The sequence below is a fragment of the Carassius carassius genome, chromosome 49, assembly GCF_963082965.1.
Source record: "Carassius carassius chromosome 49, fCarCar2.1, whole genome shotgun sequence".
NCBI lineage: Eukaryota > Metazoa > Chordata > Actinopteri > Cypriniformes > Cyprinidae > Carassius > Carassius carassius.
Window position 1 is genome coordinate 8,924,097 of NC_081803.1, and position 12,679 is coordinate 8,936,775.

A 12,679-nucleotide genomic window follows, 5' to 3' on the forward strand; every position below is an offset into this window, starting at 1 on the left:
TAACCATGACTAAAAAAAAAAAAGATTAGCCTCTTGTTTTGACGGAAAAAATATTAGGCGCAATATTTTCTTTCTATGACCTGATGGTGTCAGTGTGCTCACATACTTTCGTCTAAGCTGAAATACATATGAAACAAAAAGATGAATCAGATAAACAAACAAAAGTAGTTTTCATGTGTCCATATCCTTTATTCTGGCCTCAATATTTGTTTAAATACATATCTAGCTACATATTATACATAAGGCCATGGTTTAATGTATTTAATGTAAAATATGTACTTTATCTTATAATTTTTTTACATCAATTAGACAAGAAACCATCAATGTAGGGGTAAATTATTAAGATTAATAGACTGATTTGACTTCATTTTAAATCAGGGAGCCGGAGCTGCATGGCGGAAGGGATCATATAGATCTTGATTGAAGTCATATGGGTCATATGTTGGAACCAGAGCGTCTAGGGTTACTTTGTTCTCCGTTTCCTTTTTCACCTTCTCAGCAGCAAACGCTGGTGATGGTTCGAGCATCGTAACTGGCCTGGGAGGATTGTCGATTAGGCAGTCAGGGTCCCAGTAAGGATCACAGTCGTACTCCATTTCTTTCATGATCATTGAAGGAGGGGGTGGTGGAGTAGATTTTTGTGGAGGTGGTGGAGGAGCAGATGTCACTGGCTCTGAGGCAGTTACAGGGGGAGAGGGCGACTCCTGGACAGAGCTGAGTTTACAGTTTGGGTGGTAACGTGGATCGCAAAGTACAGGTACACCACCAGTGGGCAGGTAAACGATATGTGGCTTGCATTGGGGGTCTTTTAAATTACACAGGTACATAACTTCCATCTTGGAGACAGGTGGTAAAGTAGGAGGAGGAGGCTGGGTTGTGGGTGGAGGTGTCGATTTTAGTTGAAGACCGAGTGCATTCTGGAATTTGGATGCATCAGGGCCATACGTGAGCTCCAGATGCCGCATCTGCTGGTAAAGCATTCGAATTCTGTCTATCTCATAGAGCTAGACGAGAAATAGAGATAGTTGAACCAGAGATAAAACAGATCTTTGTGCATTTTAGAAAACAACACTCCAATTTTTATTTTTACAGTATATTGCTGGCCGAGGAAATAACTTAAAGGGATGATTCACCCAAAAATGAAAATTCTGTCATAATTTATCACTCACCCTTATGTTGCTCCAAACCCATAATATTTGATTTAATCTTTAAAAATTTAAAAGATCCAATAAAGGTGTTGTCGAACAAATCCACATGAATTGAGCGGTTTAATCCAAGCCTTGTGAAGCAATACCATCGCTTTATATGATGAACAGATTTAATTTTGCCTTTTAAACCATATTGGTTTGCCATTCAATTGATATGGATTCCTTTTAAGATGTCTTTATGACCATTTTGGATTACCTGGACTTTCAATGGAGGAATTAAAATATCCCAAATTTCATTTGAAAATCCTAATATGTGTTTCGAAGATTAAAAGTAGGGTAGGTGATTTTGGAGAGGATAGCAATAGCAAGTTAGCTCTTGCTAACTCTCTAAAACCATGCCTCCTCCAAAAACACATGAACGAGCACAGGCAGAGCAGAGGCTAAACAGCAACATGAAGAGAAACGGCAAGGGTTGAATCCAACACTGTCAGATTACCTTATGTCTCATTTACCGGTGAGAAAACATTACAACACAAAGTACAAAATATTGCAATAATTACGCCTTCCATTCTCGCTCAGTCTGCAGTAACGTCATGGGACGCAATGTTGATGTATCACATCTAAACAAACAGGGTGCATGAAGGTATGCAAATACATATATTGACAGGCATGTAGGACCGAGAGATGTGATTGGACAAACATGTTATGTATATGTAAATACATTTAGGCTACCGAACATAGTGATGGCTATTGGGATGTGACGAGACTTTTAACCGGCATAACAAAACAATGTTTTTACCCAAATCACCTACCCTGTCTTTAACCAATGTCTTACTTTGAGGATGAGTAAATGATGACAGAACCTTGAATTTTGGGTGAACTATTCCTTCAATAACTTAAAAAACAACTTAAAACAATATGTTAGCATTTATTGATTAGACTTAGACCAATTCATTACATAATATTCATTATTCATCAAAAACAGCTACATTTATGCTGTTTACTGGTGGGAAAAAAAAGTTTTATCAATAATAGGATAGAAAACAAAAAACAAAACAAAAACATATATTGTTCTTCTTACCCCTTCAATGTGCCCAATACTGTTGTAATAACGATAGTAGGACTGAAAGTCTGGATTTTTGTGATACCAGTTGGGGTTAGCTGTTCTCCTTGGGCGTGCATGTGCCAGAAAATCATGGGCCTGTTCAGAGTCAATGCTGACAGCTGGATTAGATGCTGCAAGAGAAATTAGTACTAAAGCATAAGTAAATTTGCATTTTTGATGGGAAAGTCTAAAAGACAAATACGTGTATGGTGTTGCACTGGCAAAAATAAAGGAACTAAAGGTTTTGTCATGCATTATTGCATTTGAAATATTTCAATCTTACCTTTGTCTTTGGAAACTTTTGCTAGGGATGTGGCCTGCGACACTGCAAACAAAAATTGAAAACAGCAAAGAAATATTCAGCTGAATATTGATTTCATGTAGAAAAAGTTCTGAATGTAAATAATCATACCTGGTAGAACTACCAAGCAGTGCAGAGCCCCATAAATGCACAGCACAGACGTCACCTGAAAAAAGATTTGTTTTTGTACTACATTAACATCCTAATGTACTACATACTACATCCTAATATTTTACCTTGATAATATTTTACTCTTGAACCAAACTTTGAGAACTGAAAGTCAAAATCACTCACCTTCTGTCTCATCTTTGGTCTCTCTTCAGATAGGAGAATGGTAAAACATTTAAATACTGGACCCAGTACTAGCAACTGCATCCTTACATTTGATTGGTTGTGAAGATCAAGATGCTCCCTCCTCCTCCTTGTACTCCCATTCATTTTTACAGACATTTTTAAATGACTCAAAACAACATTCCACCTATTTTGTGGGCCTTGTCTGAAAATCTTGAGTTCAAAAACTTGCAAAATGTATATGTACACTTACGCATTATTAATGTGTTCCCTAATGACTGACAAGCATTTTTCATTTATTTTGTCTCAGTGACCTACATAGATTTTATAAGTAGGCTATTAAGAAAACTAGTCAGAACATTTACAACTATCATTTGATTGATCTTATGGCATAAATCACAACATTAAAGGATCTATTATGTATGTGACATGTTGTAAATCTGATCCCTCAGGCATGTTTTTGGTACAGGGTCGAGAAGTCATCGCTTCAGCTCTACATAATTTCAACATCTCCGCTGTCTGGTTTGAAAAATTGCTCAGATGTGTGTGTTCAGGAGATGATAGCATAAGCACCCCTGTCTTTAGAGGCGCCACACAAAATTAAACCTTTACTCCTTTAGAAACAGCTGGAGCTCTAATTTTGGACTCGAGCACAAAACATACCTCTTAAACCAAATCTTCTGAACTTTTGTTTTGATTTAAACATTCAAAGCAAACAAAAAAAGTTAATTAAAGACAGTGGCTATATGAGACAATTCATTTTTTTACTTTTTTTTTTTTTTTTTTTTTGCATATTATGTTGCACATGTGGTGGCATGAAGGCAGAAGGATCAGAATACTTTTAGGTGGAGTGAGCAGTTGGTTAAACAGGTGTGATGGAGCAGAGCTGGAATCTGAGATATGTAGGAAAACAGAAGGTAAATAACAGAAGCACTTAACATTAAGGAGTTACTGCACAGGTCCCATCCAGCCTCTGTACACTCTTATCTTCACAATAAATCATGAAAAATGATCCCGTCATAACTACACCCTATTGTGAAAACTATCTCTCTCTCTCTCTCTCTCACACACACACACACACACACACACACAGCTATGGTTGCCAGACCTCTACAGTATGAACAAAGTTTTACAAATTAAAGTTACACTTACAGTAATAAAACCTATTGTTAATACTAAACACTAAAATTTGTTTTCTAAATTTATAATAAGCTACAACCACTTAACAACACAGATGGTAAACAAAAACCCATACCAGGAACTAGAAAATAGCTTTTTCCACATGCTGATATAAATAGAAGGTGTGTCATACACACGAATAAAACACCATCATGGTTATACAAGTATACACTAATATAATGCAATAAACATTAAAGTAACAAAAACATAAATTTATTGATAAGACAAAACTAGGAAGGAACATAGTTATTATAATGAAATGTGACGTGTCACACAGAGGATTCTGGTAAGGCCACTTTACAGTTTTAAAATCATACTTCAAATTAATTTGCTATTAGTGTGCATAATGTTTGGAGAGTAGCTTTAAGTCGAGTTCAGACTGCACGATTTTAGCCCAGTTTTTGGCTCGCCGACAGGTTTTGAGAAATCGCCGACAAATGCCCGAAATCACAGGCAAATCGGTGCTCGTTCACGCGAGTGACAATCACGCAAATATCTGGACCTGTCGGCGATTCAAAATCCTGCTGTGTGAAAAGTGTTCCGACTGAAAAATACATCGGCGATGACCAATAACCAATGAGAGAGCAAGATACAGAGCAGCGGGGAGTTCGGGGAGGAGTTATAGACCACACAGCTGTTTACAGTCATGACAGTAGAAATAAACAGTAGAAACTACAGAAATAATGAAATATATGAGCAGCTAAAAAGTTTATTTAGTCATATTGCATAATACAAATGATGGCGGATAAGGAAACAGACCGATTTGATAATCGTGTTTGCTTAAGAAAATGATCAGTCAAATTTTCATCTTGTCATTAAAGGGAGATCATCTTGAATATAAAGGCCGTATATAATTTCCTTAGAACTGGCTTACAAATCTGTTAGTGAGACGTTATGTGTTTGTTTATGTCTAACTATCACATTATAACGAAGCCCTGCCTTTAGTGTGGTTCAGACTCATATGACATGATCTTTGTGTTTATCAGTTGTTCTTAACTCTGTAAAGTAAAGATTACATCGTCTTCTATGAGATGGTCACAGCGCTTTAGTGGTGATCAAACTTCAGTTGTCATGGTACATTTATGTGTTTGTGTGATATTCTGATGTCTGACTAGCTGTTTAATAATTTTGCAGTGCATTATTTTGACTATGTTAACATTTGTTGATCTTGTTACAGTCACACAAAGATCTTCGTTTCATCCACATAAGGCAGGGTGGACTTTACTGGGTGGCGTCCACCAAAACAAACCCATCCCCTTTCACCATGATTGAGTTCCTCAACAGGTTAACAAGTCTTAATGTTATCAGTAATGTAGTATTTTATAATTACTCACTCCTACAGCTGTTTGTTACCTGTGTAGATATCATGACGATAAGCAGAAGCTGTATGTCTCATAGATTAGCAGCTCTTATGAAGGACTACTGCAGCAGTTTGTCAGAGAAATCACTCGCTCTAATTTATGAGCTGCCGGATGAGATGGTGGTAAATGTTCTTTCTTTTTATTTTTATTGTTATTGTCACACCAAACAAATAAGTCTTAAAAACACACAGACTCTATATATTCTTTCTCTATGTGTCTGATCACCAGGACTTTGGCTACATACAGACAACCTCAACTGACATCCTGAAAAACTTCATTCAGACAGAAGCGGTTTCATCCAAACCTTTCAGTCTTTTTGACCTAAGTAATGTTGGTTTGGCAAGTAATTGTTTATTTTAGTGTTTGTTTATCCGTCCTTAGTTTAGTATCTTCCTACTAAAATAAATCTTTAATTCTTTCTCCACATGGTTTATTTCTAAGTATATTGGTTTTTGTTTAACAAATAGACAGCCGTGGTCTTCATTATAATAGTTGATTTTACTTTAAAGGCTTTAAATTAAAGCAGCGGTACTTTTTGACTCCAAGGCTTACCATTTCAATATATTCGAATTTAATATATTCTATATTTGAATATTTAAATATATACCAAATATAAGTCTCTTGAGATATTTGTGATAATTTAGCTATGATGACAAAGCTGCTAATTTTCAAACTTTCTATTTACTTACTTTTATTTAAAAACTGGTAGTGGCGATATTTTAAAATATTGAATAAAATAATTTAATTCCTTAATTCCAATAGCAATGTTCTTCATGATTTGACTTTTGATTATCAATTTGATGTGATTTCAGATTTTTTTATCATTATTATTGCACACAAATACTACTATATTTGTATATAATGTATATAATTTGATTAATTCTAACAACTTTTCCTAGCCTAGGAATCACACTTAAATCTGTCATGTATATCCATGAGAAATCTTGTTTTTAATTCAAAATTATAGTTGTTAACATATTCAAATGAGAACTATAAAATCACATCAAATCAGCAAATTGCTGTTGTAGCTTACAACAATTGTAAATCTGGTTTTGTCTTATATTAAATAATTTTAAGCCATTTTGCAGCCCCCTTGGAAGTGTGCTGAGACCCCCTATTGAGTCCTGGCCCCCTGATTGAGAATCAACCAGATTAACTGTATAACTCATTTTAAATCTTAATGATGAATTTAAACATTTCAATTTTCATATTTTGTAGTTTGGGGCTGAGACACAGCAGAGTAAAGTAGCCCCTAGTGTTGCAGCCAGTCGTCCTATAATGTCCAGTCGAGGAGAGCAGGTGGGTTTACTAGGATTATTCAGTGTTACATGTCATGTATGAATTATTGTCTTTTTCTCTCTGGTTGCAGGGAGGAAAGAATGAGATCTTTGTGGATGTGATAGAAAGACTGTCTGTGGTTATTGCCTCCAAGGTGAGTACAACTCAAAGAACCATGTTTTGAAATAAAACTGCTAATTGCTATTCATTTACATGTTATTCTTCTTTTAAGGGAGTTTTAATGAAATCAGATATTCAGGGAGAGATCAGAATAAAATGTTTTCTCCAGACCAGTTCAGGTGAGTTGGCTACATCTAGCATCCCAAGTAAACACAGACTGTATATGTGTATATTCTATGGTTGTATATTTTTTTGCTCATCCTGTAGAGATGCAGATCGGACTGAATGAAGCGCTCATTATTGGAAAGTCCCAGCTGAAAGGTTGAGTATGCAACACTGATCAATACACATATCTCTAGAGGCTGTATATCTTTAATTACAGCTGTGATTAAGTCTGTTTCCTTCTGTTCTACAGGCTATAGTTCAGCTGTTCATGTAGATGAATGTCAAATTGGACGAATTTGATACTTTCAGAATATTGAAAGTTTGTCCAAGCCAAGGAGAGGTAAATTGCTGCCATACTCACAGAAATGCAATTTCAAATACTCTCTGCATGGATAGCTGATGTTGTTGTTGTTTTTTTCAGCAAACAGTAATGCAGTGTCAGCTGTGTGATGAGCTGCTGTGTGCACCACCGTTTCAGTTATTCCCCTCTGTACAGAACGATTATGTCAACAGGTTTGGAAATGTATTTATGCATAATTTTGTCTTTTTATGTATAATGTATAAATTTGTTAGATTGTGCCGACATATGCTGACGATGCCTCTTGATCGTAAAAAAATCACTATAATGCTCATCCTCTCCTGGATTATTACTTTAATAATTTTTCCTTTGCAGGCTGTTGATTTTTCTTAAGCTTAGATGTGATCTTTAACCTAAAAGGTCAGTGTACATAATCAAAAAAAGACATAATCAAAAAATGTGTCAATATGAGTGCATCATTACATCACAACTATTGTTCTTATTTTTTCCGGCAGTACGGTTCTTAATGTTTCCATCACTGTTCCTGTTCCAAAAGGCTCTGTGAGGTCAGACTTTATGCAACAGCATGATTATTAAAGTTATTTAGTCTTACGGACCATCTATAACCCCTGCATCCCTCTCTGTTCTGTACAGTATGTCTCAGGAGCTCAGTAGTCCTGAGCAGACCGCTGAACTGCAGCCGGAGAACAAAGCCCTGCTCTGGGATCCTATTTATTATTTTTATTATTATTTTTCCCAGGAGGAGTGCAGTTGTCAGCACTGTTCAAGGTGATGTTATTATATGGTCATTTGCTTGACACAAATTGTCATCAGTCACTGATGATGTATAATCTGATCCCACAGGTGGATGTTCTTGGTCTAAGCTCCGCCTCTTTGCTGGAGGTCGGCCCTGTCACTATGTCATTCTTACTGCCCAAACAAACCTGCACTGGCCTTCAGATCCGCTTCCTCCGGCTCTCTCCAGCTCAGACAGGACTGTCAAAACGTTGCGTTCGATATGTCACTCAGTTTGACTCCTACACCATACGGATCTGACCTAACCAGATGGAAAGAACAGTAAACAAACTGTTGTGTGCCTCTTCCAGCCACAATATTTTGTATCTATTTATTTTTAAAATTTTGTTGGGAAGTTTTGCAGTTTTGCTCCTTTCATTTTTCATTCCTTTCTCTTTGACAGAGTCTAGATTTTTTGGATATATAACAATATTGTGTGCTGTATGTGTCCTGTATGCCTGTCAAATAGTGTTCCTTTATTTAAAATAAAATAAGCCCAGTGTTGTATAATTATCAAATATGCATAAATTACTTATAATGATTTGTTTCTTTTTGTCATATCTTCTATTAAATTTCATGTAAAAGCAGGCAAGCAGTTATAAGAGTGGATGAAGTACACAAATCAAGTACCGGTACTTGTGTAAAAGTACAGATACGTTTAATAAAATATTACTTCAATAAAAGTACATTACTCCTTTTTCAATTTTACTCTAGTAAAAGTACAAAAGTACTCTATTTTTTACTTCTTTTTCAATTTTACTCTAGTAAAAGTACAAAAGTACTCTATTTTTTATGTTCTTAAGTAAAAAAAAAAGTTATTATAGATTTATTTAGCAATTTTATATAGCCTACTTAATTTTATATTAGCACATATTTTTTATAATCTTACTGCTCAAAAATACCTGGGATTTTCCTAAAATAACCACTATATGCCCAGAGGGCAACACTTACCACTTTGATAATTACGGTAACTTCAGTTACCATGTTCTGAACATCCCTTAATTTCCCCCCAGATGTAATCTATCTAGGTGGCTAAATACAAATATTTGGATTTTATTTAAAAAAAATTACCTCAATTTAGCACCAGAAAGCCTGTTAGCTAGACAGTTAGCATCAGCTAGCAATATTTACTTATTTTCAGTATGGTTATGTATAAACATTCATATCCGTCTACTCGGCTAGTGAATGCAAACAATATAAAAACAAATAACGTTACTGTAAAAGGTCACATAGGGCTAAATGCGTAGCATTTTAATAAAATAAATTACGTTACGGCAGCGGGTAATTTGATCGTGCGTGAGTTATTTTATTTAATCTGTGTTATTTTAATGGTTCGGTTTTTTTTACGTTACCTAAAACATAGAAACATTAGTAACTTACTTTTGGCACATGTTTAGGCACCATCAGTTGCGCGCGCGCTCACAAGATCTCCCGGTTCTTACCATAGCTTAACGTTACTTGTGAATTCAGTTCACTGGAGACTCGCACTAAACGGTTCATTTGAATCAGTGAGTTGTCGAATCGAGAACAGCTGCAATCGGATCATTCTAATTCGCGAATGAATCGTTTGGTGCGATTTGCGAACCGATTTAAAAGGTTAACGGAAAATAAGTTCGTTCTTGATTCAGACACCGCTTCTGCGTGTCGGAGCACGTGATATATTATAAGGAGTAATATGGAAGCAAAATAATGACTTATGTCTTTGAAACAAAAAAGCATGCTGAATAGCACTAACTGAAAAATAATGCATTGAATTAACAGTTCTTGCATTTTAATGCCTTGAATTTCCAGGGCTTGCATTGTTAAGTCCTGAAATTTTATATAGTTGTTCATTTAAGCTGTGAATATTTCAATTAAAAATATTTCACACACCTTTTCATAATTAAAAAATCAATAATTCATATTCACGTTCCAGAATTCACTTCCAAAATATTAAATCGGTTAAAAATACGATGTATAATATTCAACAGGCAAATTTCGGTCCGTTTTATTTCACTTTCCAAATTCGCTTCCACAAATTCAGTGGTTAAAATTCGGCAGATAATTCGCCCTTTCACATCCGGGAGCTGCAGGAATAGCAGTAGAGCACAGAGGCATAATCTCCAACTGCTGTCAGTTGCTCACCAACAGGTGGTGCAAGCGGCTGTTAAATAAGGCCAAAGCAACAGGTGGATTAAGTAATACAGTTACAAAAACTGATCTGCAGAAATTAAGCAAGCGCTAAGTAGAAGTTTTGATTATCGGGGCATGTGGAAAAGCTGATTGTGCGTATGTTTATTTCAACCTCTTTGCTGTTACCAAGTAAGCAGCTATGTTCAGCAGTTCCTTCATCTTGGCTGAGCTTTCAACGTTGTTACGGGAAAGGATGAAGCTAAATGTTTAGTTCTTGTCACATGACCTGCGGTGCGCTTGCGGCATTCTGAAAGTTGAGATGTATTTAACTCGATGCTGTTCGGACGCGCCTGGAAAAAACGGGCGCGTCGCACCGCGTGCGCATCGCGACCGCGTCGCTTCCATTATGAGCGCGCATACCGCGCGCCTACATTGGAAATAACGAACTTGAGCATGCAAAAGACGCGATAAGTGAACGCCCCCTAAGAACTGCGGTCTTCTACAGTACTTCAAATATGCCGTGGAGAATCACAGAAAGTGACCGAATTCAAGAACATTGTTGCAGCATCTCTCATGCAACGAATAAACACCGCTAACTTGGAGAATACAGTGAAAACTCCTCTTCTCGCGTCTGCCCTAGACCCTCGGCACAAACATCTCAGGTTTCTCGATGAAAACATGAGAGAATTAAGAAAAAAAACTTTATTTGAACATTATCAGAACATTTTCCTTGATGCCAGTGGTGCGGATGCAGCCGCCATCACCAACGATGAAGAGGATGCAATAACAACTCGTAGGAAAAGGCTGGAAAAGGCTGAGCCAGTTCTTCAGCGATGATTACAGAGAGTCCAGCCGAGACGAGTGGGAACAGTTCTTGCTGGAGCCATGTATTCCATGTATTCCACCAGATGAGGATCCCATTCAGTGGTGAAACGAAAACACGAAGCGCTTCACAAAACTTATACGCTTAGCACACCGTTATTTGTGAGTCCCGACAACGTCTGTGCCGTCAGAGCGCGTTTTCTCCGCGGCTGGCCTTATTGTTAACAGACTAAGGAGCCGACTTTCCCCCAATCATGTTTACATGCCCGTATTTCTTAACAAGAACATTTGAAAGAATAGAAAAAAAGAAAAAAAGATTTGCTGACAGTTTAAAAGTTAAGTGTACAATAGCCTAATTGCTGCAGGCTGCTTTACGTTTTTTCTTTGTTCACTTATTATTATTTTTTTGCTTTTAATCTGTACTTTTATTTGTTTGCACGCATTGTTAAAGGTTTTCAGCTACAAAACACGATGTGTAATGTTCAAGCTTATTGTGTGTAAGCTTGTTCAAAATGACGAAAACAAATGTTGCTGAAAAATGTCTGACTCATTAAACTTAATTTAAATAAACGAATATTCGAGTATTCTTTTTTTGTGAGCTCAAATAGTCGAATGTGATATTTGTGGAAAACACCCATCCCTAGTAAGTCAGTCTTGTATCTAGCAATGTACTACAACTGTTGGAACATGAAAACCCTTTCCAGGGATCTTTAATATGTAAATGATTGTATACTGTAAATATATGAAGGGAGGTATTGGCAAAATCTCACCTGTAGAAAATCACTATGAGAAATACAAGATTAAGAATTTGACTGTGTTATTTAGAATTTTAATTAAAACACATTGGACCTTTTAACCCAGTCAGTGGAATTGTCAGACGGTCCCTTGGGTGCGGTAGCACGTCAATAATTTCTTCAGTTTACATTTTCAGAATATACCTAGATTGTTTTTAACTCATTTTTTTATGTTAATATAAATTGGTTGCATATTGTTAAAACTAATCATGGTATTGATATCTTTGTGTGACTGTCGACTTTATAGACCAGTGGTAATGGAAATCAATTATAAAGAAAATGCAGCGCATTGGATTCTTTTTGATCCCATTTGCTTGCCTGTATATAGTTTGCATAATCCTCAATAAAATCTATTCTGAGATCTGAGGTCTTATATCACAGTATTAATTGACTGAGAAGCGTTACTCGTCATTGGGGAATCCTGGAGTGTGACGTGAGGGGATCCCCAGTATTACAGCACAGCGACGCACAAGCCATGACACAAAGTTAGGCAAACTAAACAACCGAAAGCAATATGTGTCTTCCTTAGATGTAATGTTAGTTCTGTAATTCAGCGTTGGGTAAAACACCATTATAATCTCCTTTGAATGGATTGCCATTTTGAAATAAATTTAGTAGCAGAGCTACTGAAAGCGATTTTTTTTGTGCTGCAAATCCATTTATCCTTTGCTGAAATTTCCGCGTCTTCATGGAGAGAGCGCGTCATTGTTTCTTAGCCTCAGGAGCGCTTCTGCCCGAGCACTTTGGAAAAAAGGAGAAAGCGGCGCACATAGCCTTTTCCACGCGTTATTAGGCGCGATATGTGAATGGCCCCTTATTCATTCATTAATTATTTTTTAAATAAATTAAATTATTTTATATATATAACATGCACTTTTTCTTGTTCCGTAACTTGCGTTCATATCCACAT

General features: G+C 36.4%; 1 protein-coding gene and 1 pseudogene across 1 annotated transcript; one reads left to right on the forward strand and one right to left on the reverse strand.

Moving 5' to 3' along the window:
• Nucleotides 1-164: 164 nt before the first annotated feature.
• LOC132132308 (uncharacterized) lies at nucleotides 165-2,906 on the reverse strand. Its single transcript, XM_059544697.1, has 5 exons — nucleotides 2,849-2,906; nucleotides 2,666-2,720; nucleotides 2,537-2,578; nucleotides 2,230-2,384; nucleotides 165-1,004 (listed from the first exon to the last, which is right to left on the reverse strand). The coding sequence occupies exons 1-5, from the start codon at nucleotides 2,858-2,860 to the stop codon at nucleotides 375-377; spliced, it is 894 nt and encodes a 297-aa protein (XP_059400680.1). The 5' UTR covers nucleotides 2,861-2,906; the 3' UTR covers nucleotides 165-374.
• A 1,906-nt stretch (nucleotides 2,907-4,812) lies between these two features.
• LOC132132729 (AP-4 complex subunit mu-1-like) lies at nucleotides 4,813-8,346 on the forward strand (annotated as a pseudogene).
• The last annotated feature ends 4,333 nt before the right edge of the window (nucleotides 8,347-12,679 follow it).